Genomic DNA, 27,220 nt, shown 5'->3' with positions numbered 1-27,220 from the left:
ATAGAAGGAATATAAAATACTTTCCAAAACCCCACCCCATAGGAAGGACAGAGAAGATGCGTCAGACTGGGGAAAGTAGCACCTGGAGCGTGGGTCCGGGGGTGGTAGGTAAGTTCATAGCCACAAAAATTGTATCAGGTGCGATAATGACCTTACCAGTCTCTATAGCCCAAGTGGACCAAAGGGTCTAGTAGGGGGCGATTGCGCTTAGGGAAAGTCTCCTGCATGGAATATCCTTATTCATAGTTTGGTATTAATATATGGGTTGCCAGGTAGAACAAGAGCACTCTTATTCGGATATAAGACATTAGGGAAACCCCTGTATATTTCTGAAATGGCTGAAAGACGAGCTCTGGGTGAAGGAGTCAAGACGATGACTGGGAGATCGCATTAAAATTCCAAACATTAAAAGTATTTGTAGAGTATGTAATGAAAAGGGAAGAGTGGGGTCACTAAGGCATCTGCAGCCATTTAGGGCATTGCTCAAAGACTGAATAAAATGCAGAGGAGATTTGCAGCAAAATAGGAGGATCTGAAAGATGCAATATTCTGGCTTGGAGCTTTAAGGGTAAAGGAGGTTGCCTTAATTTTGTATCGACTTTGGTTTAGAATTTAAAGCCTTAAAGACATGAAACACTATTTCAACAATAAAGAAACTATAAATGCCTAATGTTACATCGTTCTTTATGTTTAGAAAGATAATGTGTCAATGTTCTTCTTTTTTTTTTTTTACAGCTTTCTAAAGCCTGCACAGAAGAAGCAAAGGGTAATGAAGTGAAATGCCCCAAGAATGGCTTTACTTGGAACAAAAGGGGAGGATGTCGGATATCTCATGGAATGGAATTTTCTAGAAGCCCAGTCTGGTCAGGAAATGAGGGTGGAGTAAGCTACGGATTAAGAAAATGATTTCTGTTATCACTTACAATCCATATTCAATGTCAAGCTAACCGGACGTAGGTCATGCTTCTGAAAAGTTAAAAATAAAAATAAATATACGAGTGAGCCATAGCAAGTTTGAATTTGGATAAAAAAGTAATTCAAAAGTCAAAGCTTTGTATTTGTAAAGATTGCAAATAGTAGAAAACCATATCAATGCGCTGAATTTGACTACTTACCAAGGTTGGATTCAATAACCCTAACAAACATGTTAGCATGCTGATTGTGAAAAGGTTGTCAAAAACGCAACCTGCATGGACTCAGAGGTGAAGAATCGGAGCTCCTAAAAAGAGCTTTCCTTTGTACAATGGAATTGTAACGAAGAGTGCACTGAGAAATGAATAAAGAGCATTCTCTACAAATGGCTGACCCTGTAATGAGGTTAACTTTGCTGTGGCATTCTTGCTAAACACAATCTAAGCTGGAGAAATGAAACCCCCAGAGAAACCTTGCCAGGACAATGAATGCCATAAAAGCTTCAGTCTGAAAACTCATCTCGCTCAAAATGAGAAAACCCACGCAGGAGAAAATCCTCATCAGTACACAGAATGTCATAACAGTTTCAGACAGAAAACATATCCAGCTCAACAAGAGAGGATCCGTATAGGAGTAAAACCTTATCCATGCATTCAATTTCAGAAAAGCTTCAGTTGGAAAATCAAGCTAACTACCCATGAGAGAAGCAACAGAGGAGCCAAACCGTATCAGTGCTCTGAATGTCAGAAATGCTTCAGTCAAAAATGCAATCTAACTACCCATGAGAGAAGTCATACAGGAGCCAAACCTTATCGGTGCTCTGAATGTCAAAAATGCTTCAGTCAGAAATGCAACCTAACTACCCATGAAAGAAGCCACACAGGAGCCAAACCTTATCGTTGCTCTGAATGTCAGAAATGCTTCAGTGTGAAAAGCCACCTAACTAAACATGAGAGAAGCCACACAGGAGCCAAACCTTATCGGTGCTCTGAATGTCAGAAATGCTTCAGTGACAAATGCAACCTAACTACCCATGAGAGAATCCATACAGGAGCCAAACCTTATCAGTGCTCTGAATGTGAGAAATGCTTCAGTCGGAAAAGCCCCCTAACTATCCATGAGAGAATCCATACAGGAGCCAAACCTTATCAGTGCTCTGAATGTCAGAAATGCTTCAGTGAGAAAAGCAAGCTATCTACCCATGAGAGAATCCATACAGGAGCCAAACCTTATCAGTGTTCTGAATGTCAGAAATGCTTCAGTGTGAAAAGCCACCTAACCACCCATGAGAGAAGCCACACAGGAGCCAAACCTTATTGGTGCTCTGAATGTCACAAATGCTTCAGTGTGAAAAGCAACCTAACTACCCATGAGAGAAGCCACACTGGAGCCAAACCTTATCGGTGCTCTGAATGTCAGAAATGCTTCAGTGAGAAAAGCAAGCTAACCACCCATGAGAGAATCCACACAGGAGGCAAACCGTATCAGTGCTCTGAATGTCAGAAATGCTTCACTCAGAAAAGCAGCCTAACTACCCATGAGAGAAGCCACACAGGAGACAAACCTTATCGGTGTTCTGAATGTCAGAAATGCTTCACTCAGAAAAGGCTCCTAGCTACCCATGAGAGAAGCCACACAGGGGCCAAACCTTATCGGTGCTCTGAATGTCAGAAATGCTTCAGTCAGAAATGCAGCCTATCTAACCATGAGAGAATCCACACAGGAGCCAAACCTTATCAGTGCTCTGAATGTCAGAAATGCTTCACTCAGAAAAGCCACCTAACTGTCCATGAGAGAAGCCACACAGGAGCCAAACCCCATCGGTGCTCTGAATGTCAGAAATGCTTCACTCAGAAAAGCCACCTAACTACCCATGAGAGAAGCCACACAGGAGCTAAGCCAAACCTTATCAGTGCACTGAATGTCAGAAATGCTACAGTCGGAAAAACAGCCTAACTAAACCTGAGAAAAGCAACGCAGAGAAAGCCTTAGGCAGTGCACAGAATGTCAGAACAACCGTCCCCTCCCCCTGCCTTTATAGGCTGCTACCACTCACTTCCTCCTATTTTCTCACATTCATATCACTATAGTACTGGGACAAGGAAGAGGCGACTAGGATTAGTACATATTAATTTGTCATTGCACCATGCTGGTACTGAGACGAGGAAGAGGCCTAAGGACTGTTGTGTGGGTCAGGCATGTCCCAATAACTATGGTCAGGCAACACCTACAACCTCTTAAATGGTTGCAGGTCTATAAAAGGAGAAATCAGAAACCGAGTGGAGGAGATCTAGGTGGGCAAGAGAGCGTGGCAATCCGAGGTGGAGCAGGCAAATATGGGCCAGTGACAAGGACGCATCTACTGCAGAGAGATGCTGAGGCCAGAGCGGGCCGCAAAAGGCTCAGGAGCTGTGCAGAGCCCTATGCTGTGTGTTCCCCGTTTGGAGAACACCGAGATCTCCCTGAGGCCGCCGACTGCTGCAGGATAATCTGGAGGAAGGAAACACTGTTTGCCAGAGCTCCCCATGAGTGAAAGAGGATCCAGCGAATCCGAGAGCAAAACCAGAGCACCTGGAGGAGCGGCTGCACAACGGTGAGTGACAGGGAAGGATCACTCAGGCCAGGGTGCTCCAGGGGCATAGTGTGTGTAACGGCAGATGCCGGTCAAGTTGAAATGCATGGCAAATGGGTCTGGAGACCAAACGTGAACTATCGAATACCGAACAAGTTGCCAAGCACGTAATGCTGAACTGTGGAAAAGATATGAGTATATCGAACAAATGAAACAGCAGGTGATGTGCAGTTGCGAACGAGATGAACTTAAAGAGACCGCATTTACGAACAAAGTGAAACAAGTAAAAAGCAAAATACTATTGGATACTGTGAAAACAAATTGGTAACCAGGAGAAATAACATGAAGGAAAGTTGGTGAAAAGAAGCTGTTCGAGTGAAACAGAAACATATGTGACATTATGACAGATACAGAAAGGAAACCTCTGTTGTCAAGGAGGTCCTACGAGAAAGAATGAACTGTTGCAAAGTGCCAAGGGTTATCGTTGCACAACCTGTGATGGGTAGACCGGGTGGTCCGACAACTGCGCCTAGACAGAGGAACCCTGACTTGGAGTAAACCAAGAGAAACCCAAAGGCTGAGGCTGGTCAGCATAAGACTGTTCAAGTGGCAGAAAGAAAAGGCAAACTAAGCAAGTTAATTTGACTGTGAATTTGAAGCCAGAAGAGCTGCCTGCTTGGGCAAAGGGAACCCTGAGAGCCTTTTGAACTTGGGGATGGGAGCCAAGAGTAAGCCAGGAGTTGGAAGCTCAGAACATTTGTTTGAACACTATTCCTTTGGTTGCTGATATCCCTACACATTGTTTAGTTTTAGTTGTGAGGGCAAGTATAGGTTTTGGACACAGACAGACTTTTAAGTTGCACTTACTGACTCTGACTATCCTTAGTTTATTTAGGTAGGGAAATCCCACCTTGTTGTAGGTAAATCCTCCACTTTACCTCCAAATGCATGATTCATCGGTTTGTGAAAACCGGCAGTAATTCCGTTACCACCAAAAAAGTCAGTAACTGTATTACCACAACTTTTTTCCTACACTGCCAAACTTGTAATAAGGCCCATTTTCTTCGCAAATTTAGGATCTGAAAACCTTACAAAGAGTTTTTCCAACATTCAGCTCACATGCTGAGTAAAAAACGGAGGGCAACTGTAGGGCAACACTAGAGAGTAGCAGGGTGGGAGAAGTGGCATCCAATGTGGCGGACAGATCAGATACAAGCCAGGGCCATCCCCCTACTGCAAAAGTGATTACAGGAGCACTAGGAGCAGCAACAAATCCCAACCCTGCCACAATTGCATAACACAGTTCAATGCCATAACCAAAAGCCCATCCCAGGGGAAAAGGAAGAGAACTTTACAACTGAAAGAGCTCATTCAGACAGTGTTGGTTGTTAGAGAAGCTTCATTCATGGGGTTGAAGAACAGTACAAGGAACATTAGGGAGGTATTGGGGACAATGAGAGATGGGACAGGCGGATGTAGTAAGGAGGAGTCAATAACATGCAGTGAGATCGGGCTTGAGAAGAAGAGGAGGATGGGGACTCCCCCCTAACAGGACTTATCAGAAAGGCAGGAGGAGGCCAGGATGTCCCAAGGCAGGCTCAGGAGATGGAACAAGATTCTGGCAAGGAGGCCAGCGGAGGAATAGTCTGGATGACAAAGAGGAAGAAGCCCCAAACATTGTAGAAGGATGGTGTCTGGCCCAGAGTATGCCTAGGGTTTTAGGAAGGGCAGGTGGCTACTTCTGTCTCAACCTCAACCTGACAGGAACTACACCTATCTTTAGATGGAATGTGGTGCCAACAGGAATTGCTTGGTAAGTCTTGTGGATTTAGGGCTGGTAATAGGATTCAGGATCCCCTAGGAAGCCTGCTATGAACAACCAAGTTCAGGAACTTTTGGAAAAACCAACAATGCATCTGAGAAGTGAGACCGTATCATGTCCTGTGAGAGACTTGGTTTTCGAGATTATCACTAGCTTATTTGACTTGCATGCAAAGAAATCCTCTGAATTGGAATTCACGAGTCCTGTCTTTTTTCAGCTCTTGTGGGCCTCCTGACTGTATTGATGATGCTGTACTTCCCTCCATTCTCATCTGTTAATGGTTTACTCTGCTGTTTAGCCCTTGTGGGCCTCCTGACTGTATTGATGATGCTGTACTTCCCTCCATTCTCATCTGTTAATGGTTCACTGTGCTGTTTAGACCTTGTGGGCTTCGTGACAGTATTGATGATGCTGTACCTCCCTCCATTCTCTTCTGTTAATGGGTTACTGTGCTGTTTAGACCTTGTGGGCCTCCTGACTGTATTGATGATGCTGTACTTCCTTCCATTCTCATCTGTTAATGGTTTACTCTGCTGTTTAGACCTTGTGGGCTTCGTGACAGTATTGATGATGCTGTACCTCCCTCCATTCTCTTCTGTTAATGGTTTACTCTGCTGTTTATCCCTTGTGGGCCTCCTGACAGTATTGATGATGCTGTACCTCCCTCCATTCTCTTCTGTTAATGGTTTACTCTGCTGTTTAGCCCTTGTGGGCCTCCTGAGAGTATTGATGATGCTGTACCTCCCTCCATTCTCTTCTGTTAATGGTTTACTCTGCTGTTTAGCCCTTGTGGGCCTCCTGAGAGTATTGATGATGCTGTACCTCCCTCCATTCTCTTCTGTTAATGGTTTACTCTGCTGTTTAGCCCTTGTGGGCCTCCTGACAGTATTGATGATGCTGTACCGCCCCCGTTCTCATCTGTTAATGGTTCACTGTGCTGTTTAGACCTTGTGGGCTTCGTGACAGTATTGATGATGCTGTACCTCCCTCCATTCTCTTCTGTTAATGGGTTACTGTGCTGTTTAGACCTTGTGGGCCTCCTGACTGTATTGATGATGCTGTACTTCCTTCCATTCTCATCTGTTAATGGTTTACTCTGCTGTTTAGACCTTGTGGGCTTCGTGACAGTATTGATGATGCTGTACCTCCCTCCATTCTCTTCTGTTAATGGTTTACTCTGCTGTTTATCCCTTGTGGGCCTCCTGACAGTATTGATGATGCTGTACCTCCCTCCATTCTCTTCTGTTAATGGTTTACTCTGCTGTTTAGCCCTTGTGGGCCTCCTGAGAGTATTGATGATGCTGTACCTCCCTCCATTCTCTTCTGTTAATGGTTTACTCTGCTGTTTAGCCCTTGTGGGCCTCCTGAGAGTATTGATGATGCTGTACCTCCCTCCATTCTCTTCTGTTAATGGTTTACTCTGCTGTTTAGCCCTTGTGGGCCTCCTGACAGTATTGATGATGCTGTACCGCCCCCGTTCTCTTCTGTTAATGCGTTACTGTGCTGTTTAGCCCTTGTGGGCCTCCTGACAGTATTGATGATGCTGTACCTCACCCTGTTCTCTTCTGTTAATGGGTTACTGTGCTGTCTAGCCCTTGTGGGCCTCCTGAGAGTATTGATGATGCTGTACCTCCCTCCGTTCTCTTCTGTGAATGGTTTACTGTGCTGTTTACCCCTTGTGGGCCTCCTGACAGTATTGATGATGCTGCACCTCCCTCCATTCTCTTCTGTTAATGGTTTACTGTGCTGTTTAGCCCTTGTGGCCTCCTGAGAGTATTGTTGATGCAGTGTCTCCCTCCATTCTCTTCTTTTAATGGTTTACTGTGCTCTTTATCCCTTGTGGGCCTCCTGGCAGTATTGATGATGCTGTGCCTCCCTCCACTCTCTTCTATTAATGGTTTGCTGTGCTGTTTAGCTCATGTGGGCCTCCTGAGAGTAGTGATGATGCTGTACTTCCCTCAATTCTCCTTTAATGGTTTACTCCGCTGTTTAGCCCTTGTGGGCCTCCTGACAGTATTGATGATGCTGTATGTTATAATGGCTCTTGGGTGGAATTCTACCTTGTAGAATTCCACCCATGCTCTGATGTCATGTTTGCTTATGTTATGGTTCTACATTCCAAGTAGGATGGTTAGAGTTGATCTGGAGAGCTGTAATTTAGGATCAGCACTGCTGGGCTTAGGCTGGTTGCCAATAAAGAAGCCTCACTTACAACCCTGTGTGCCTCTTTTCTACATTGGCGACGAGGGCAACCAGCCTTCCAACCCACGTAGCCTATTTCGGCCCAGCAGTTGCCCATGTTTTCCCCCTGAAGGGCTGCCTGATCCTAAGGTATTGTCCGGGCCCCTCAGGAGAAGAGCCCTCCAACTGACGCTGCCCGCGAGTCAAGGGAGTGAAAGCAAGTTTCCCCTGCCCCTCGACTTCACCGGGCAGCCTGCCGGGCCTGCACTCCATTCAGCATTCTCATCACACACATCAATGGCACTCCCTCTAATGAGACAACCCTGCCTGTTGAATCTCCCCTTCCCTCAGTATGTCAACAACCCATCTCTAGTGTGTGTGTGCCCATCTCCCATGTCCCAACAACCCAGTCTATTCAGGTAGGCCTAGAACCATACTCCCCTCTTGAACAGTCTCTCGTCATCTCCCATCTCTAGTCAGACAGCCAGGTCTGCTGCCAGGACGTCTCGTCTCCCTGCTCCCTAGAACAGCCAGCCTACCTGCACAGCCTCGCACAGGGCCTCTCAGTGGCCTGGTCTGGTCTCCTGCCAAAGCTCTCTGCCAAACCCGATCTTGAACTCTGCTCTCCATCTGAATCCGATCTATTCTCCTTACTGCCAAATCCTGCTCACAAATATAGTGTCAAATCACGTCATACATCTCTATGGTAACTCATAGCTAAGCTAAGTATTCTCTCTTACTGCAAGCTAGCATTTCTAAATCTAGCAAGCGTCAGACTGTCTGAATGCGTATGTAATGTCCTCAGTCACTGTGACATTACAAAACTAGATCATACTGCTTTCAGAACTGCGTCTCCCTCTATCTGTGTCTGTGCATGTGGCCTTCTCTGTCTGTGTGTTACGAAACCATGCTACCATCCTCCCATTCTGTCATTCTGTTCAAGCTAAAATCCTCTTCTCTCCACACCGAACTCTGTGTCTGTGCAAAGCAAGTCACTCCCTGCAAATGCCCCCACCCTCTCGCTGTCTGCGAACAAGCCAAGGTCTGCATTCCTTCTGCTAGGCCAAGAGTTACGACCTTCCTGCCAAGAATCTGTGTACATAACAATTCACAGTAACTCGAACAGTGGAGTTGCTGTCTGTGTGTTTCTTCAGAATGGCTTCAGAGCCAGTTTCATTCATTCATTCATTCATTCATTCATTCATTCATTCATTCATTCTATAGTGCCTAGCAACATTCTCTCAATCCAAGCGCTACATCATGTGGACTCAATGTTCATACTAAGTGCACATTATTTGTGTCTAAGTGCAAGCATAACAACATGATAACTAAACAAGGCTCCTTCATATGACTGGGCCTATTTCTCTAGCAAAATACGAAATTGCGGCTTTCAAATGCAGCATAGCAACATGGATAATGGACAAGTTTATCTGAATTCTACCATCCTGACATTTGCTTTAATAAACCTATTTGTTTTGAACTTTGAACTCTGAATCTGTTGTCTGTGCCTTGCTTCATGATGCCCTCACAGATGGCATACATGCTAACCATCATGACTTTGGCAGGAGACTCCCGATTTGACCTTAAAGATGCTGTTTATTTTACTTTCTCTAATGAAATATTTGTAATCCAATGAGAAAATTCAGTTCTCCCACCTTCTTTGACAAAAACACCCTGCCTGATGCGCCATGATATTGGCACGTATGGTATGGGGTGATTTTAGAGGGGCTTGGTTGGGCTATATGGTTGTGAATTGGAGGGGTGGGACAAGAGCATACTGGTGTGGGTATGGGGTGTAGGGTGGTCAACTTTACCAAATGGTTTTGCAGGACACTTCAGGCATGGTAGCGCATCAGATGCTCCCTGCAGAGCACATATAGTGTAATTCACCCCCATCCACTTTTTTGGTTACATTAATGGCACATGGCATGTTGGCACATGCACAGCACAAAAACAAAACCTGTAAACCATTATACATGCAGGACACTCGTCTATTAGAGCTCTGGCCAGGCCCTGTGAGGCAAAATATACACAAACATCCTAACTTGCATACGTATTGACACTAACATGCGACTTCACAGAAAGGGCACTGTAAGACGCATCATTAGTCTATGATACTTGGAGGCACCATGGGAAGTGGCTTTATAATAAGTTGGCAAGAGTAAGTTTAGTGTCAAATAACTTTGTGGTGTGAAATCCATGAATGGCAAACCGTGAATGAGGATTTTGTTAATAGCTTATAATAAACATGACAACACACGCTGTGCACTGAATCACTTACAGGTGATCCAGAAAAGAGACAGTGAGATTAAATGATTTTCCCAGGATCACACCCTTTGGTTAGGGCAGGGGTACACAACTGATGGCAGAGGGCGGAATGTACCTTACATGCTGCCGATAGTGGGTTGAAAAGTAAATGGGGAGGGGCATTAGGCCGTGCCCGGGCGTGGCAGGAGGCTTTTTCAACCCCCAATTTGTATTAAATACATGGAAAAAGAATACATTTCTGAGGTGTACTGGTCTGTATTTGTAGTTTTTAGTTTATATACATATATATTTATTCAAGGAACAAACGTGAGTTGCAGGGACGTTAAGGAGAGAACTTAACACAACAAAATCCCCGCCATTCAGCTAAAGCCACTGGAACTTCACCCCCCCCCTGTTGTGCAGCCTATGACATCACAGGTGACCTAGTCTATGACATACACACAAGTCAATATATCAAAAAATTAGATACTATTTTACTTTGTACAGTATGTGTTTTATTTCGATTGTAACATGTTAATCACTTACAAAAGACACACAGAAAGAAATATACATCTATGTACATGTTTTCAAGCAAATGTTGAATTTTAAAACTTCATTTATTTTCTATACATATATACGTTTGCAGTAATAACTTTTGTTTCAATACCCATGTATGTGTTACGCTCACCTGGTATCCACGGGGACGCCACCCAGCCCTGGTTGGATGATTTACACTCTCAAACCTTCTCCCGGTCCCGTGGTAATGCCTCTGGGAGAGCTGGATTCAATACCAGATTGTCTTTATGTTTTCCCACCTCCCTTGGCCTCAACTCCTTTCTCCCCCTTGGGCCTTCTCCTAACCGTAATATTGTAAAAGATGGATTCTCCGTCCTGCTCCTCGTGGAAGGGGCGCGTAGATGTGGGGGCGAGCAGCGACCAAGTTACTTCACTGGTGCAAGCCCCCCTGTGGGTATCCAGGCCTGCTGCGACTCCGTAGGTTTGCTGCTTTACAGTCTTTATATGCAGTTCTTATGTTCCGTTTAGTTCGAATAATAATGTCTTGCTTCTTTTTAGGTATGGAAAGGTATTTTGGTGTTGTCATGCAGTTTGAAGATGAGCATGGGCCGGTATGCGAAAGCGCTGTGTGCGCGATGCTGTTCGGTGAGTAAGGCGCGATGCGCGGCGCTGTATTGCCTTTTATATTGCTAACCTGTGTCTTTTCTCTCCTTGTAGGTTGCGATGTTCCTCGCCGAGCGCCGTAATGTTCCAGCAATGATACTGACCAGGAGATGACTACCAAGGTACGAATTGTGTGTTTTTCTTCATTCGAGAGGAAACGTGAGTAAACGCTTACTAATGCTGTCTTTCTTTCTCCTCTTTCCAGGTTATGGTATTCCAGGATGCATGCGGTGCCGGATGATGGAGTTCGTACCTTCAGGTGAGTGGAACTGAAGTCAGCGATGGATTGAAGACAGGATACTGTTCCAGGTAAGTTTCGTAGTGTTCTTCCTCTCTCTGCAGGTCCTTGGTTTCAGGTAAACTGGCATCAAAGAACTGGACACGGTGAGCGTGACACTGCCCACAGCAGAATAACGCAAAGCATGTTCTGCTGTTTGTGTGTGGTTTAAATAGTCTCAGGTAAAGTAGTCCAGGTAAAATAGTCCCAGGCCTGCCACACCCAAAGTAGTCCAGGTAAAGTAGTCCTAGGCCTGCCACACCCAAAAGACTAGACCGCATAGCTCAGTTCCTTGTAACTGAGCTATGTGTGTGCCTCCATGTTGCCTGAACCCCCCAAGTTAAATAGTCCCATGTAAATAGTCTCATTCTAATGTTGGTCTTCATGATGATTATAAGCCTGGCGCCAAAGGCACTAGGACTGACTCCAAGAGAGTCTTGGATGAGGTTTTAAGGCCTTTGACCTGGCCCTAACTGGAAGGCTGACTTGCCAGTGAGGGCCAGGGGCAAGGGTCATGACAGTATGGACATCTTAAAATATAGCCTAATACTTAGTTGTTCTTTATTTTAAAGCATTTCTCATGACCTGTGAATGAACTTTGAAGTAAGGACAGCTGTGAGATCAGCGATACTAAGTAAAGGAGTGGTCCGGCGATAGGAAGTAACCCACTCAAAGGTCTCAGTGAAGGGTACTTTGTTTGAAGCAATAAAGCGAATGAACAGCATAAGTGAAGTAAGCAAGAGTAAATGTGAACTTTGAGCCAAAGTGGTCCTGCCGTGGTCTGTAAAGAAAGCCACGCACATTCGAAGTCTTCGACATCCGAAAGTGGTCCGTGGTTCGGGAGACCCGAAGTATAATGAGCTTGGGGAAGGGAGCCCCCTTGCAAGGGTGTGTTGAACTTAGACGTGAGAGGTCTGAGCCCGACAGAGGGGGACCTTTGTGAACTTTGTGTTGATGTACTATTTTCAAAGTCAGGAAAAGAGACTTTAATGTGGAAGGCCAGGTGGGCCTCAATCCACGTTTTGGAACTGTTTATAGTGTTGGAAATTGAGCCAGAGTGTGCCATCCTGCTTACATGGACAGCCTTACTCCGTGATGTCTAACATGGGGAGAGCTGGTTCCACCACATTTGTTTTTTTGAACAATGATTTTTCCTTTGCATATATTTATCATTGTTACACTTTTTGTACAAGAGATAGGGCAAGCATCAGGTTTTGGTAGCATAGACCATTTTGATTTGACGGACTACTCCCATCTTAGTTATAGGGCAAAGTAGGAGTTTCTACAGCCCCAACAAAGGTTTTACAAATGGTATCACTTAAAAATACTGAAATTTTAAATTAAATATACATGGGGGGGTGGGATTAAGGGGTTGAAATGGGTTGGGTGGGATTAAAAACATTGGGAAAAGGGGGGGGGAACCCCAAATAAAAGAAATGAAACAATTCATTGATTTATTTTGGTATTATAGTTTCAGTAAAAAATGCTTCTCTGTTAAAGTTTTCAAAGAAATCACATAGTACCATGTGAATACTGGCATATAATGGTGCAATCATCAGTGAAATGTATGTGGACAGCCAGCATGTAAATGTGTTGGGGAAATACTGTGCACTGTTGGTAACTTGCATATATTGAACTTTTTCATGCGTTACCCTACAAAGCCAATTATAAACTGTTCGGCTTTTTACCAAGTTTTGCAGTATTATTTAGCAAATGTTGTAGGGAGTGGGGAGAAGCCCCCTTGCCCCTCTTGATTCAGGCTCCATCACTACACTCGGTCGCTCTGGCTTATTTGGAAGAAATATTTATGCCCCTCCAACTAAACAATTTACCAGCCGCCACAGGGATGTATTACCACAAAATTCCATGAGGGCAAAGTGAGATTCCTGCAACCATTAAAGAATCAAGAGAGCAGTTGCCTCCTTTCCCCCTGTACTTGGTGCATGCATGGGATATTTCATTGGTTAAACAGACTGCCCTGGACTATCATTTGAAACTGGGATATGAGTGATATTGCTTCTGTTAAACTGATTCTACGAGTGGCTTATTATTTAAAGCTGAGCTGGGGGCGATGTTTCTTCTGCTAAATACCTCTAACTACACATTATTCGAAACTGTGCTGGGAGTGATGTCTACTTAAAAGAATGCAGTCTCTTGGTGAGCACATAGGGCATTTTTGCAACTGTTGAACATGAGTTCACTTTTTAGGATGTATATTAACTTTTTGCAAAACTTGTATTTTCTTAAACCTACTCTGAACTTGCTTAATGTCAGCTTGGTTAAAAATAGGTATACCTTACCAGTTTGGCTTGTTGATCCTTATTTGAAGTGCCACCACCCCGTACCTCACTGTTGTATAATAATCAGGTGACAGGTAGCAACAGGCTTTATTTAACTCAAACACATACAGCAATAAGTATCACTGGAAAAGGGTCCATAACGTGTCCCTGGGCCGATTGGAAGCAGGATGCAGTCCCTGAGGCCTCAGGCTTGTTCTGGTGGCCTTGTGTCAGTCTTAAGGTCCTAATACAGGAGGAGCGCCAGGAGCACGATTGCTCCATGTCGCTGTTGTCTTGCACTGCTCGTTTGCCGCTAGGTGCGCTTCTGGGCAGGATCTAGCGAGACTACGGCAGTGCCACTTCTCGCGAGCTTCCTACACACCTCCTTTTGGAAACCAAAGAAAGTCTATTCCATAATAAAGTCATCATACTTCACCAGTCTTCTGTGCTCTCTCTTCGGAAGACCCGCCCTCATACTTCCTGTGTCCGGTGCTTGCATCGCTTCAGGAGAAACACTTCCAGCATTTTGCTTTGTATGTCATTTTCTATGACATCTCTCACTGGTGACTCTAGTTCTTGTTCTCTAGTTGCATCGCGGTCTTTGCGGTTGCAGGGATTGACTTCATCATGCGTTCTCTCAGTGGTCTGATGCCTCTCAAACATTGCCACTCATTCCATGTTCCACATGCGGCCATCTTCTGTGCGAACGTGATTGGTCCATCTGTTTATTACTTTTATGGGCTTGCTGAACTTCGACCCTGTTGTTTGGTCTTTACATGGTAGTCTAATTTTAATCCATTTTCCTTCCCTGACTTCACAACGTTGGGTCGCTCTTCTCCGGTGGCTCCACTTCTTCATTTGCACTTTATTATTTTCCAACCTCCACACAACCTCTTCCATGTTCACTTCATCATCTTCCTTTACTTTGGTCCACCATGGGGGGTACCAGTGTGAACGCCGCTATTCTCACCCTTAGCATGCAAAATGGTGACACTTGGGTCATGCCATTGGGGGTTAATCTGTGAGCCGCTTTGGCTTCCTTGACCGTTTTCAGGGTATCCATTCCTGATGCCGTTGCTAACTGAATTGCCCCTTTGATAAACCTATTCACCCTCTCAACTAATCCATTTGACTGGGGGTGGTACAACGCAGCCTTCCTCTGCTTTATGTTGTGTCTCTGTATAAATGACTCCATCTCCCGTGACACTAGTTGAACCCTGTTGTCTGTGACTGTCTTTGGGGAGTACTTCCCTCTGAAAGATGGATGTAAGGACTTCTATAACTGTTGCAGTGGTAATGTTGGGGATGAATTCTGCTTCTACCCATTTTGAAAGATAGTCTAGCATTACTATTCCATACTGATGCTCAGGAGCCATCGCTTCTAACGACCAATGAAATCCATTCTGACTTTGTGCCAGACCGCTTCAGGGATTTCTGAGGGGATCATCAGGGCTTGTCTGGTCTTCAAACGTTCATCACTGTTCATGTATTCATGACATCTCTCAGTCATGGAGCGGATGTCCTGATCCATCGCTGGCCACCAGTTTGCCTCTTACTCGCTGGCGCGTCATGATGTTCCCCAAATGCCCAGAGTGGGCTCTGCACAGGATGACTCTTCTCATTCTCACTGGGGGGTATTACCTGGTCACCTTTGTAGATCAGTCCTTCTGCCTCTGATGTTTCTTCCGCCACCTTCTAGTAAGGCCTCATGCCTTCTGGGATTGCTCTTTCTTCTGGCCACCCACTCCTGATTCACTCTCTGAGTCTCACCATAGTGGGGTCTTTGCTGTCCTCCTCGTTCCAGTGATCTTCACTCATCTCTAAGACCTATGATGTCTCAGGTCTTGGATGGATGCGACAATAGATTCGTCATGCAGGAATGTTGTGGCTCTCTTTGTTTCTTAGAAGCCTGGACATACAGTCCGCTTGGGCATTTCTCCATCCGGCTATGTGTGCTTTCTCGAACGCATATTCCTGAAGTTCTGCCGCAATGCGTACAAGGCGGGGTGTGGATGACTTGGTTCCTCCTAGACTAAGCATGTTGATCAGGGGCTTATGGTGCATGATCAATTTGAATTTTGTGCCACATACGTAAGTCCTGAAATGCTCTACCACCCATGCACAGGCTAACATCTCCTTTTCTATGGTGGAGTAGTTCCTCTTGGCATTGGATAGGGCTTTGGAGGCGTTGCTGGCACCTTGCACTGCGCGTTTGCCGCTTCCGGGCAGGATCTCAGAAGACTAGGGCTGTGCCGCATCTCACGAGCTTCCTACACTCACCTCATTGTATTTGTGCCCCCTGGTTTGCACATACCCCCAATACTGATTTTTTTTGTGACACCAGTGCTTCTATCCTATAGCCTGGGGAATAGAGGCTCAAGAACGATGGATATAAAAATATAATTTAAGTAATTCGATTGTGATGTCTTTTTAAGCATATTGCGAGGGCAGTCACGTCACACACCAATAAAGGCGGTGAGCACTATACCTGTGTCCGTGTGGCTCTGTACCACTCCGGGGCCTGACCTGGACGAGGCCCCAACAATACAACATTGGCGACGAGGTGGGACCCCTTGCCGTTCACAGCATACTGCTATTCCTGCCCACACGAAGACTCGTATATCTGCCAGTAAACCCGGCAAGTCTGCAGCCCCTCCCACACACCCCTGCCTTCCCTCACCGCCCATATAACACGCCGGTGCGAGCCTGTGCAATGAGGGGGAGGGACGCTTCACCCTGCTTTGGTCCACTGAGCAGGGACCCCACAAAAGTTGTTTTTTTTTTCTACGCTCTTCATTCTTCCTCTGGAACCCATGGCAAACGTGGACTATGACAGTGTCAATCAACCGCCTCTCCCAAAGCACAGAAGCCGAATAGTTCGACCCTCGCACTGTGGTTGGCACGGGCACCTGAATATAGATATCACAGTTCACCACGCGGCAGCCAATGGGGGGAAGAAGGAAGTTAGGGAAAGAGTGTGGACCGATAAGTGAAAGGTGGGGACAAAACACCAAGTACATACATATCACCATAAACTGAACAGGCTACTTGCTAACCTGTAATCCTATACCAAGCCTTCCTAGACCTAGTACTCTGCCTGCAACGCCAAACCAATCACCTGATATCACCCCTACTCATGTTGCATCCTTGCTCTAGATTGTTCAAACATAAATGCACATATAACATGACTTTGACTCTTGACAACAGAATGCCAAAGGATGCCCAACATATAACTTATAACATGCACAACAAAAACACATATGTTGAACTGTAAGCGAAATGACACATACAAGGGAAGCTCACTGTTATGAAAGGACAGTACACATGGCCCATGGGGCTAGCAACAGAACACCATAGAACAGAACATTTAGCAGCGTTCTTCTGTCACATTCCCTAAGAAGAAACACCGCTATTTAGCATGTTCTGCTTTGTCGGTAAATGCACCCATCCACTTGGTTTCTGGGTTTTCGAATCACGTGGATAACCTTATACGGTTCCCAATTCTGACATCAAAAGTATGGAGGCATGGTAGGCTTATAACCTCCTAGATGTGTGGGGTCTGTAATAAACTCTCGCCCCCCAAATGCTACATTGCCGTTATTTCCTGATAACAGACTGAGCGTACGAATGAGCTGTTATCACAATCATTAACAAGTCACTTATCTGCTTGCCTGAGTGCCTCGTAATGTAACTCAGGCGCCGTCGAGCTGACTCCTTATCGCAGACAGGACCAATGCTGCTCACCGCCACGGCCCGAAAATGCTTCATAACTCTCCAAATTGGAGAATACATGGACAGCTGCTGCTACGGTTCACCGCCCCCGACCGGCATAGTTCCAGCATTCTTTCCGCCTCGTAACACACCAGAGCTTTGCGCAACAAACGCTGTGGCTGCCCGTGCTGAATCTTCAATTATCCGCACCTGAGCCCAGGCGGCCAACTGTCTTTAATAGCCCAGACAATCCCAAACAGCTGATTACCACGTGAGCTCCTAAACTACTCAAGGCCCGGAGGCTGCTGGGAATTGTAGTTCCAGGACTACTTTCTTCCTATTCTTAGTCTTTTGATACCCCAAACCCTCATGAGGACTGCTGTGCAGAAAGAGGGTGAATCTCTTGACGCTTTTCACAACAGGCTGTGTCGCATGTCAGTGGCATGTGCCTGGCTGGATGTGGAGCATGAGGTATGACAAAAGGCTATACCGGGCTGCCTCGAGATCAATCTGCGGCGCCAGATACTTTGCGAGCCCGGTATCCCGCTCACGCGCTTCCTGGAGCTTGGGCACTCCCAGAAGCTGGCACTTCCACAAGCTGGCGGACGTCTGGGCGAACAAGGTGTGCTCGGCAATGAAGGCAATCAAGGTAGAGGACGCATGTGTGGCAGGACGGAGGCCGTTTCAAAGGAGTTACAGGCGCCAGCAGTGGAGCAGGAAAGAAGACAAATGAAGGGACATGCCCCAATGCCTCAACTGTGGGTATGATCTGCCCTACCCCAAAGAGTGTCCGGCCAAAGAACATGTGTGATGTCCTGTGGCATAGTAAACCATTTTGTGCGTGTCTGCAGAGAACCAGCACCTTCAACACATTCAAGAGGCCCGGTGTCCTCGAGACCGGCGATGCAGAGGGCACAGCGCAAGGAAGCCCAGATTGAACAACCAACGGTGGAGGAGGACGAGCCCGAGGAGGATGGAAGAAGATGTCTTCTTCATTTCGAGCATGTCGGTCGACAGCCCAGGTGCGTAATTGTTACACTCACCTGGTCTCTGCGGAGGCGTTGGGGCACAGTTGAAGCCCTCCCTGAACTTGAATCACCCCATTCAGGCTTCTCCCTCAGTAGAAAAGCTGTGAGCGGTGGTACGTGATGATACTGCTCCTGCGTGGCGATAAGAGTGTGTGAGTGTGCCAATCTGTGATTGTTGTACCTCTCGAACCCTTCACCCCAAAGTACGGTTTCTGTGAGCATACGCCGGCCCATAAAACTCACCTGTGAATTATGGAAGATAAGCTCTCCATCCTGCTACTTCTGGCCGGGGCGCGTCGAATGGGATCTAGTTCCTTCACTGATCCCTGATAAGGATTAGTCACGTCCCGCTGCGGCTATGCTTCTCCTTATGATTGGTAAGTGTTTATTGAGCTCTTGTGATGCTGTTCGTTCTGTTTAATGTCTTTATATGTTGCTCCTATTTATGCCCGCAATAATGTCTCTCTTCTGTTTTCTTCCCTCAGATGGAAATGCGGCCTCACTGCAGCTGTGAGACGCGAGACGCAGCCGGATGGAAGATGGATGCTACCGCATTGTTCGACAGCAAGTAAGTGATGGTTTAAGAAAAAGCACGAAGTATGGCGAAGCACAACCTTAAACGGACTGTTTTTTTGCTTTCTAACCGTGTCTTCTGTTTTTCCTTGCAGGCACTGTTGTCGACGATGGAGCGTGTCGTGCTGCGGTGCCAAGATGAAGATTTCGGCATTCTGAAAAGTGTAAAAATGAATACTTGGTTCGCCGAAGAGATGTACATGTAAGAACAGCTTCCCCCAGTTGGTAAGTATGCTGGCAGGAAGCAGGATGTCCAGGAAGCAGAATCTTCAAAGGTAAGTCTGACCTCAAACGACGGTGAGCGTTACGCTGCTTGCAAGTGCAGAATAACGCGAAGCGTCTGTCTTGAGGATCGGGGCAGATTATATAGCTGACATTGTGGGCACGCCCATTAGGGCCGGCTTACCAGCCACACCCTGCCGCTCCTAGACAGTGAGCACGTGCGAAGGCAATCCATTAGCAGCCACACCCAAGAATACACTTGGGGCTGCTTAATGGATGGAATGTTCAAGGTTAATGCATCTGAAGTGTTATGTCCATAATAAAAGCTTTTTGGTGTTAAATTGATGTTCTTGTTTACTTTTGTTCATGAGCCTGGCGCCAAAGGCGCCAGGACAGTGTCCACCCAGGTCTCCTGTGCAAGCGACCCCTGCATGCCTGTGCCACTGACTTCATGACCATGACAGCACTCCACCTCAAGGCCCCTCTTAAGGGTGGTTCTCCTCCCGGTCCTGGTTTGGTGGGATTATTGTGATGGAACTGTCTGATTAAACGCGTAGCATGGATGTGTTCACTGGGTTCCCAAGTTCGGTCTTGAGGTCCATAACCTTTCCAGTCAATTAGGTAATACAATTTTGATCAAACCACCTTGGAGGCCAGGATGGATTTGACTTCATATTCTGGTTCTCCATCTGTTACTTCGGGCTCTGGCGGAGAACTAAGCCGTGTATTGGATTTCATTGGTTTGAGGAGAGAGACATGAAATACGGGGTGAATTTTCATGTGAGGTGGTAACTCCAATTTCATGGCGACAGGATTGATTATGAACTTAGTATAGGGTCCCACGTATCTTGGGCAGAAAGCTCTTGGCCCGTTCAGGGGAATATTTTTTGATGCTAACCACACCTTTTCTCCAATCTGGTAGGCGGGAGCTTCCTTCCGATGTCGATCAGCAAACAGTTTTTGTCTTTCCTTAGCCTTGGTCAGATGATCTGTTGCCTCCTTAAGAACCTGAGTGATAGTTTTATGCAATTTTTTATGGCTGCCATTTCCAGGGTATCGGGTGGATCAAATACTGATGTTCTCGGATGTCTTCCGTGCACAGTGTAGAATGGAGTTTACCCTGTGCTTGTGTGAACTGATTGTTGTATGCATACTCAGCTATCCAGAGTATATTTTTTCAAGAATCCTCAGACTGTTGCAACATACACCTGAGGTATTGCTCTAAAGTTTGGTTGGTTCGTTCAGTTTGCCCATCAGTTTGAGGGTGATGGCTTGTGGACAACCGGGGATCGATTTTGGCAATCCTACAACACTTTCTCCAAAAGGCAGAAATAAATTGAGTTCCGCGATCAGATACTAATATTGATGGAAATCCATGCACTCGAACAATTTGCTCTAGGAACACAGAAGCGAGAGTTGACGCAGTTGGGAGTCCCTTCAGAGGGATGAAATGGGCCATCCACAATTACTAATATGGTGTTGTATCCATTGCAGGGTGTAAGATCCGTGATGAAGTCCATCGACAGGGTATGCAAAGGTGCTGGCGGTACTGTTAATGGATGTAGTAAGCCAGAGGGGTTCTGTTTCTGAGAGTTGTGTTGTGCACAGACACCTCAGGTTTCAATAAATTGGGCGATGTCTTTTCGCCAGGTTGGCCACCAGTAGTTTTGTTTTACCTTAGCCTGAGTTTGGCTATTGTTGGGTGCCCTTCCACTAATGAATCGTGGTAATTTGTGATGATTTGCTTTTGCAGTTCTTGGTCTTGGACATATAATCTTCCTTGGAAATATGGTAGATTGTCTTTGATGGTGTACTGGTTACCTTTTAACAGCCATTCCTGTTGTGTTGATTGATCCATCGGGGATTGCAAACTGGTTCTTTGGTCATCCACACATGTGGTGGCAGCTATTCTGGTTTGAATCCTTTCCTCAGGAATTATGGCCACGGGGTTGGATGCTGTAAAAGCCTCTTTTTCTTCATTCATGCGTGATAGAGCGTCTGCTTTCCCATTGCGTACTCCAGGTCTATAAGTGATAATAAAATCGTATTCCATGAAAAGAGAGCCCAACGAAGTTGACGCAAGGATTGTGCTTTGGCAGTTTTCAAGTATTGCAAGTTACGGTGGTCCGTGATGACAGTGACCGTATGTCTCGCCCCAAGAAGGTAATGTCTCCAGGCCTTTAATGCTGCTTTAATCGCCAGTAATTCCTTATCTGTGATTGCGTAGTTCAACCCGGGGGCTGAAATATGCGGGACTAGAATGCGACGGGCTGTAGTTGTCCTGTTTCAGGGTCTCATTGTGACAATACTGCTCCCATGGCTATTTTTAAAGCATCTGTCTCAACTATGTAAGGTAGGTCTGGTCGTGGGTGTCGAAAGACTGGTGCTGTAGTGAATGCTAGTTTCAACTTCTGGAAGGCTTCTTCAGCTTCTGTCGACCAATGGAACTTTAGATTTTTCTTTAACAAGGAGGTAATTGGATGTACAATTTGTGAAAACCCAGGTATGAACCGACAGTAAAAGTTGGTGAATCCGAGCACGCTTTTCACTCCTTTCGTGGATGTTGGTGAGGGCCATTGGAGGATTGCATCCACCTTTCTGTGTATCCATATGTACGCCTTGTGGTATGAGCATGAAACCGAGAAACTCGACCTCGGTTACATGGAAAAAAACATTTTTCCAACTTGGCATACAATTGTTGTCGAAGCTTCTGTAAGACTGCCCGGACATGGCCTACATGTTCTTCCATGGAATATGAGTAGATAAGAATGTCGTCAATGTAAACAAGAGCGCAAATGTCCAGTAGTTCACGGAGTACATCATTCATAAAGAATTGGAACGCTGTGGGGGCATTGCATAGCCCGAAGGCCATGACCTGGTATTCAAAGAGGCCGTACTTCGTACGGAAGGCTGTTTTCCACTCATCTCCCTCTTTTACTCTTACAAGATGGTATGCTCCTTAAATCCAGTTTTGTGTAGATTTGAGCATGTTTCACTTGGTCCAGGAGCTCTGGTATAAGTGGAAAGGATCTCAATTTTTTTTTTTACTGTGTTCTGATTGATGGCTCTATAGTCGATGCAAGTTCTTAAGTCCCCCTCCTTTTTAGGCACGAAGATTGAGGGCGAGGAGGCAGGTGACTTGGAAGGGCGAATGAAACCGTTCGCCAGGTACTGATTCAGGTAAATTCTGAGATGCTGATTTTCCTGTACTGTCAGAGCGTAAATCCGGCTGCAAGGGATCTGGGCTCCGGGTACAAGATCTATTTGACAATTGTAGGGTCTGTGCGGGGCAGGAAATTGGCTTGCTCTTTTTTGAATACATCCTGGTAATCTTGGTATTCAAGCAGTAAGGAGCTGATGAGGCCCAACACAATTCCTTTCTTCGGTGTCACATTGGTGTCATCATTTTTGTAGCATGTGTCGGCACAATCATGAGGAAATGTCAGAACTCGTTTTCGTCAGTCGATCCTAGGATTGTGGGTCTCCAGTAAGGGCATTCCCAATATCATCTGGAACTGAGGAGCGCCGATGAGATCGAAAGTAATGTCCTCTTGATGCCCGTCCTGACACAGAAGCTTGTCTTTCTCGGTGTATTGTGTCACCGGGCCGGATGATAGCTGAGAACCATCCACAGCAGTGATGTTTTCCGATTTCTGCTTCTGTCGGAGAGGAAGGCCTATTCAGAGAGCCAAATCTTGGTCAATGTAGTTACCCACAGCTCCACAATCAATATATGCCTCCAAGGCATGTATTTTTGATGGTTGCTTGTGATTCACCAAAAGCACTGGAAGGATTAGATGTGAGGCCTGTACGAATTCCTTTTTCATGCTCGACAAGCGGACCCCTACACTTGCCGGGCATTGGTGTTTCCTGAGTGCTGTTCTTCTTCTTCATCAGTTTTGTCTGTTGCCCCAACCGTTTTCTTGGGTGGTTTTACCGGGCAGTCACTGAGGAAGTGACCTGCTTGTCCACAATATAAGCAAAGCTGTTGTTGTCTTCTTTTTTCCCCTTTCAGCTTTGTGAAGGGGACTTCGTAATCCACCAATTTGTATTGGCTCAGACTGTTCATGTGGTTTAGTCTTATTCTCACAAGGTCGTACGTAAACTGACCGTCCCTCTGATCTAGTTCAATCCATTTTCCGATTCTGCAACCTATGATCGAGTTGAACCGGCAGGTCTATGTAGTCCGCACACCTCTCAGGGGGATTCACCACTTGCGCCAACACATCCTTAAGTGCTCCACTTAACCCTCGGTAAAAGAGTGTAGTCCTCTTCTCTTGTGGCCAGTTGGTCTGGGCTATGAGACGATTGAAGCTTTCAATATAGGTTAATAGATCTTGACTCCCTTGTCTGAGTGACAACAACTCGTTGTCCAGAGCTTGTCCTTGAGTATGACGGGCAAACAATTTCTCCTTCTCATGTTGGAAATTCCCAAAGTTCCGGAGTAAAGGGTCATTTTGATTTGCCAAAGGTATAGACCAGTCCGCCGCACTACCTCCTAAATACTAAAGCGGCTTGGTCATTAGGAAAGGCTCCTGGTCTGCACAAGAAATGAAGGCGACATTTGTTCATAAATACAGCAAACTTGTTTGGGTCGCCGATTAAGCGTTCGGGAGGGGCTAGAGGCACTGCTCCTGGAAGAACCACCTGAACCGGTGTTAATTGTTGTGGTGTGGAAGAATGAGAAGAATGTGTCACTCCAGGCAGTGGAACTTGTCCTGCTTGTGCTTGTAGCATTTCTCTTGCCAAGTTGTCAGTTCTTTCTCGAGTTACAAGAAGATCCCTCCATAATGCATTGGTCGCCTGTCTTGAAGCATGTACTTCAGCCTATAATTCCCCTAGTAAGAGGGCTAACTGATGTGTTTCTGAAGTTTAAAGAATGCCCATGCATTAGAGGCTCCGTGTTCTGTTACGCTCACCTGGTTCTGCAGAGGCGTTGGGGCACGGTTGCAGCCCTTCCCGAACTTTAATCACCCCTTTCAGGCCTCTCCATCAGTAGAAAAGCTGTGAGTGGTGGTACGTGGTGATACTGCTCCTGCGTGGAGATAAGAGTGTGTGCGTGCGCCAATCTGTGATTGTTGTACCTCTCGAACCCTTCACCCCAGAGTACGGTTTCTGTGAGCATACGCCGGCCCATAAAGCTTACCTATGAATTATGGAAGATAAGCTCTCTGTCCTGCTACTTCTGGCAGGGGCGCCTTGAATGGGATCTAGTTCCTTCACTGATCCCTGACAAGGATTAGTCCAGTCCAGGTGCGACTATGCTTCTCCTTATGATTGTTAAGTGTTTCTTGAGCTCTTGTGATGCTGTTCGTTGTGTTTAATGTCTTTATATGTTGCTCCTATTTATGCCCGCTATAATGTCTCTCTTCTGTTTTCTTCCCTTAGATCAGTGGTCTTCAAACCTTTTTGGCCGGGGCCCCCCTGAGCCAAATTTGGCCAGGTCGGGACCCCCCAGAAATGCCAAATGGACAGTATATATTGCGCGCCGTCACCTGCTCCCATCACAGTCGCTGGGCTCCCTCATCCCACTCCTACCCAGTCCCTGGTCTCTCCCCACCCCATCACACACCCTGGGCTCTCCCCACTCTGCTCCCACCACTATCCCATGGTTCCTGCCCATTGTGTTCCCACCATAGTCCCTGGGTTCCCCCCATCTCGTTCCCAACACAGTCTGAGAGCCAGTGGCGGCTGGTGATTTTTTTAAGTGGAGGGGCATAACTATTTCCCCCAAAAATGTCATAGCGACCGAGCATAGTGAGGGAGCCCGAAACAATAAAGGGGGATTCGGAGGGGGGGGGTTCCCCCTGTGAATCTTTTTTAAATAATGGGTTAAAATGTTGCATTGTAGAGCATACTTTTAACAAAAAAATTGGTAAATAGCCAAACAGTTTGCAATTGGTGCTGGGGGGCCCAGGAAGCAGGCATGACATTTTTTACTGGACATCTATGATAGATGTCTAGTAAAAAGATACCATCCCTGTCCTTTGGGCCCCACTGGGCCTAACACAATCAACATGATTATGTGTGTATGCAAGGTGCTGCACATTCATACAGCAATCACTCTATCATTCACACGTGCATCCATCACCATACACTCACTCATAACATATGCATACACGCATCCATACACATGTTTAAATAAAAACAAAGAACATAAATGTACCTTCTGCATTGGCCTGCGTGTGGGTGCTGAAATGCCCTGCTCCAGGCTGCTCTGTCCGTATGTGCGAGAAGGCGCAGGAACTCCTCCTCGGACATACAGACATGCAGTGCCCCAGCCAGCATGTCTAATGAGCGATGCAATGCTGTCGAAGCAAAACGCCACAGCACTTGCATGGCTCAGTGAGCATGTGTGGCTGGGGAACTAAACTGAACTGTCAAAGGGAAACAGTGTTTCCCTTTGACAGTTCAGCCAACCCAGGAGCACTCCAACAGCTGGAAAAAGCAGCTGAGGGAGTGCTCACTGTTTCACTGGGCTGGCTCCTTAGCTCTTCCATAATGGGCAAGGGGCCACTGGGTGGGCGACCCCTTGTCATTATGGATGAGCCGCCAGGCTCGGACTGGCCTCTAGGGCAATGCCTGTACCAAAAATGTAAAATGCTAGTGTGGGTCAGTCAAAATGGGCCACCATTTTGGCCAATGTGGACCAGTCTGATGAGTTACTTAACTATGCAGTTAGTAATTATGACCATTGTTGCTAAATATATCACAATTTACTTACATTTTAACACAAAGTACCCCCTTGGGTACTATTGAAACAGTGGGCCTCATTACAACCCTGGCGGTAGCTGTGCCGGTAAAACCGGCACGGCTGCCGCCGGAGTTGCATCCGGGTCTGGCACCCGCGAATGGGCAATTACTGGGTCATGCCGAGTTAGGCGGACCTGATAATTGCCCTTTCGCGGGTGCCGGTACATCTCCATTCCCATTTGAGCCCCATAGGGTTTGATGGGAATGGGGAGCTCGGATGCACCGGCACCGTTAATAATGGTGCCGGTGCATTCGACGAGCTGTGCTCGCGGGTGCCGCATGGCCTGCCAGGTCAGACCTGGCGTGCTGTGAGGCACCCGCGAGCACAATGCTTAATATGGCGGTACGGTAGTGTGATCCCACGGGACTCGAGACAGTTTTCAAGAATTCCACGATTCACCAAGAGTCTTGCTAAACCTAATGTAGTACGGAAATATGGCAAAAGACTCCTGCGTTTCCGACCCGATTCATACAGAAGGGCTTGGAAGTTACCTTGGCAACGGTGGAAGCCGTTGTCAAGGGGAGGGAGTCAGCGTTCAGGAAGCAAACACTAGTCACATGACTTGCTCTTCTTAAGCTCCGCCCTGTTCTAAGATCAGTGCTTCTGATTGAGCCTTTTTGGTATTCTGCTTCGATCTGTGCCTTTTTTGTGATTTCTGCTAATGTTTTTCGGACCTGCATTTGGATTCCCCTAGTCTGTCTTGGTACCTGGAACTTCTGGTTTTTCGACGTACGGCACTCGTCCCTGGACTCTCTACTTGCCTGCTCCTTGGTTCTGTCGCCGCCCGCTTGTGTTTTTGATTCGGACTGGTATTTGGCTTGCTGTTCTTGTCCCCTTGTTTTTTGACGCCTATACAGATTTAAGGTTTTTCCTCGTTTGAGTTCCTTTCTTGTGTACTCACTTTTTGTTACTTCTACGTATTTTGGACCGATAACTTTCTCAACCCTCGCTTCCTTGCGGGATAGGAGTGTTTCAGCCTCAGCTGCACCGCGGGATAGTATCAGCCTCCGCTGCATCGTGGGAATAGAAGTTCTCAGCCTCAGCTGCAACGCGGGATCCTGCCAGCCTCCGCTGCTACGTGGGAGTGTTGTGTTTTCCATCCTGGGCACCCCGTAGGCTTCTTTGAAGACCCAGACCCGGACTCAACTTCAGCTGCACCGTGGGAGAGATCTAGTGGAACCATTGCGGTACGGTAACTTGTGCTTCATTTTTGTTTACTTTTTGGTTCAGGGAAGTGGGTCACTCCAAACCATACGGGTTAGATAGGAACTTTTCTCTCACGTTTGGCTATCCAAGGGATATTATTACCTCCTCATACTGTTTATCTAACATAGGGGTTTAGGCTATTATTTGTATCATTGATCCCTCAGTCTATTCTGTTCTCACGCAGTGGTTTCTGTTACAGGGAATTCCATGACTACTGACTAGAGTCCTTGTCCTAATAATTCTGGGTCTTGCCACTA

At 46.4% G+C, this 27,220-nt stretch overlaps 1 protein-coding gene across 1 annotated transcript in view; it reads left to right on the top strand.

The window, feature by feature from the left end:
- LOC138452949 (zinc finger protein 845-like) overlaps window positions 1-27,220 on the top strand; it is a 216,696-nt gene that overhangs the window by 146,720 nt on the left and 42,756 nt on the right. The window contains exon 4 of the mRNA XM_069605321.1: window positions 736-2,824. Coding sequence (XP_069461422.1) covers window positions 1,366-2,824 — 1,459 coding nt within the window. The 5' untranslated portion in view covers window positions 736-1,365. The remainder of the gene's footprint in view (window positions 1-735; window positions 2,825-27,220) is intronic.

Source organism: Ambystoma mexicanum, chromosome 4p, assembly GCF_040938575.1.
Source record: "Ambystoma mexicanum isolate Mex_15411 chromosome 4p, UKY_AmexF1_1, whole genome shotgun sequence".
Taxonomy (NCBI): domain Eukaryota; kingdom Metazoa; phylum Chordata; class Amphibia; order Caudata; family Ambystomatidae; genus Ambystoma; species Ambystoma mexicanum.
This window is presented reverse-complemented; position numbering and strand designations above follow the sequence as displayed.